Below are 1,861 nucleotides of genomic sequence, written 5' to 3'. Positions count from 1 at the left end.
ACTCTGCCACCATTAGTCACCACTTTGCCATCTTTTAGGGCAGTGCCAGCTTGGAACACCTCCAGTCCTAAAGCTTGAGCCTCAGGAAACCCTGTAAGATGACACATTTGACATGTTATTTTGGATAACAGTATTCTACACTTGTGAAGTGGTTTGTAAGTGCCAGAAGTTTTTAAAGAATATTTCATTTAAATGAATCTTACAAGGATCATGAAGGAATTAATGCAATAAATTAGCAAACAGACCCTTTCTCCTAGGAACAGTCCATTCTGCTCTACGGTGATAACTGTATTCCTAAAACCTTGTTATCCTAAATCTCATGTAAGAACTATTGGTTCAATGAGGGAGAAAAAAAGAAAGGTAAACCCTGAAAAGTTTGAGACTTAAACATAGAACATTACTTTTTTCCAACAAGTTAAAAACTAAAAAGATAAATAAAATATAGAAAACTTAAACATCAATGAACAATCCTGCATTTGATCACATCTTTTACTTAAGACTAAAGGAATTTCTACTTCCTTTATTGTAGCCATCCAAATAAAGTTGCTTTCTTTCTTTTTTAAAGAACCAATAGGATCACAACATTGAAAACATACTATTCTTAATCTTTTCCCTAATATAATGATTGTAAAATTTTAAGACAAATTTGACTAAAATTAGATTTTAGACTTGTCTAAAATCCCTGGCTTCCTTTTCTTTCAAATTAATTTTAAAGCACTCATATATAATTTTACACTTAAATATTACTATATTTTCGAAATTCTAAAATGATGAACATGGAGAGTTTATTATACAAAAATTTAATCTCTTAATTTTTAAAGAAACCATTCTTATATCCCTAGTTTGTCCTTTTCCGTATCCATTTTTCTTTTAGCATCATATTTGGTAGTCTGTTAATATATGCCTTTCCTAAGTGTTTTTTATAATATAGGAGCATTCAATCAAAGGTACCCAAATAGTCACTGGTATTGGTAATACCCAATATCGTTATGTCAAAAATGGATATTATACTTGTCACCTTAACCTTAGAGAACGTTCACAACACAAGGAAGGGATCTTGATTCTATCCCTCTCTTTCTTTGCTCATTTTCAAAAGCAACCAATTCCTAACTGCCCAGTTGCCATGTGTGGGATTCACAGGGCAATGGACTTCTTGTAAGGGAAAGACAGTAAAAAGGGTGTTTGAATCAAACACACTTTTGGGGTACCGAGGGAGGCCAAGCTATAGCCTGCTAGGGACCAGAGGTCTGCCTTTGGGCTTTTGGCACTGAGACTTCCTTGGCATTTTAAAACAGTTTTATTTAACATCATTTAACTAGACACCTTACCTCCTGTAAAGAGAAACAGAAGAGAAGGCCATACTTTATTTAGAAAGCCTGAATTCTACCATCCAAGTTGACTATGGGGTATACTGCAAACTGCAAGGGGTCTATGTGTAATGGAGTTAAGACCTCTGAAATTTATCTCATTGATGTAGTTTATACTAATATTCTTCTAATTCTCATACAGTTCCATTACCTTCCTGGCTCTTAACCAGGCCCACTTTAGTCTTCCTTGTGCGGAGGTAAATGGATGGCAGTTCTTTAAATATGGTGATTTTGGAAATTTGAACACCCATACCTAATAAACAACGTGATTATGTTAAGACCCCCTGAAAGGTTTCTGATGCCCTTACACGCTTAAGAGAAGTGGAACATAGCATGGAGGCCTACAGTGGCACTGGTCACTTGTCACATTGTAATTCACCTTTTGTTCTCTAACATTCACCTGTTATCTCCACACCCTTGGTGTAGTCTCCTGGATAACCTTTACTTGCCATGACAACAGTTATGGCAGTGTGGTTTTCAAGCCAAAGAGGCAG

The 1,861-nt window shown here is 35.5% G+C and overlaps 1 protein-coding gene across 1 annotated transcript in view; it reads right to left on the bottom strand.

Annotated features, from left to right (window-relative positions):
* Positions 1 to 1,861, bottom strand: part of GART (phosphoribosylglycinamide formyltransferase, phosphoribosylglycinamide synthetase, phosphoribosylaminoimidazole synthetase) — a gene marked incomplete at its 3' end in the record, with an annotated part of 53,774 nt that overhangs the window by 30,981 nt on the left and 20,932 nt on the right. The window contains 1 exon segment of the mRNA XM_019626945.1: positions 1,768 to 1,855. Coding sequence (XP_019482490.1) covers positions 1,768 to 1,855 — 88 coding nt within the window.

Source organism: Hipposideros armiger, unplaced genomic scaffold, assembly GCF_001890085.2.
Source record: "Hipposideros armiger isolate ML-2016 unplaced genomic scaffold, ASM189008v1 scaffold_695, whole genome shotgun sequence".
Lineage (NCBI taxonomy): Eukaryota > Metazoa > Chordata > Mammalia > Chiroptera > Hipposideridae > Hipposideros > Hipposideros armiger.
Note: the sequence above shows the minus strand (reverse complement) of the source record. Positions and strands in the feature narration are given on the sequence as shown.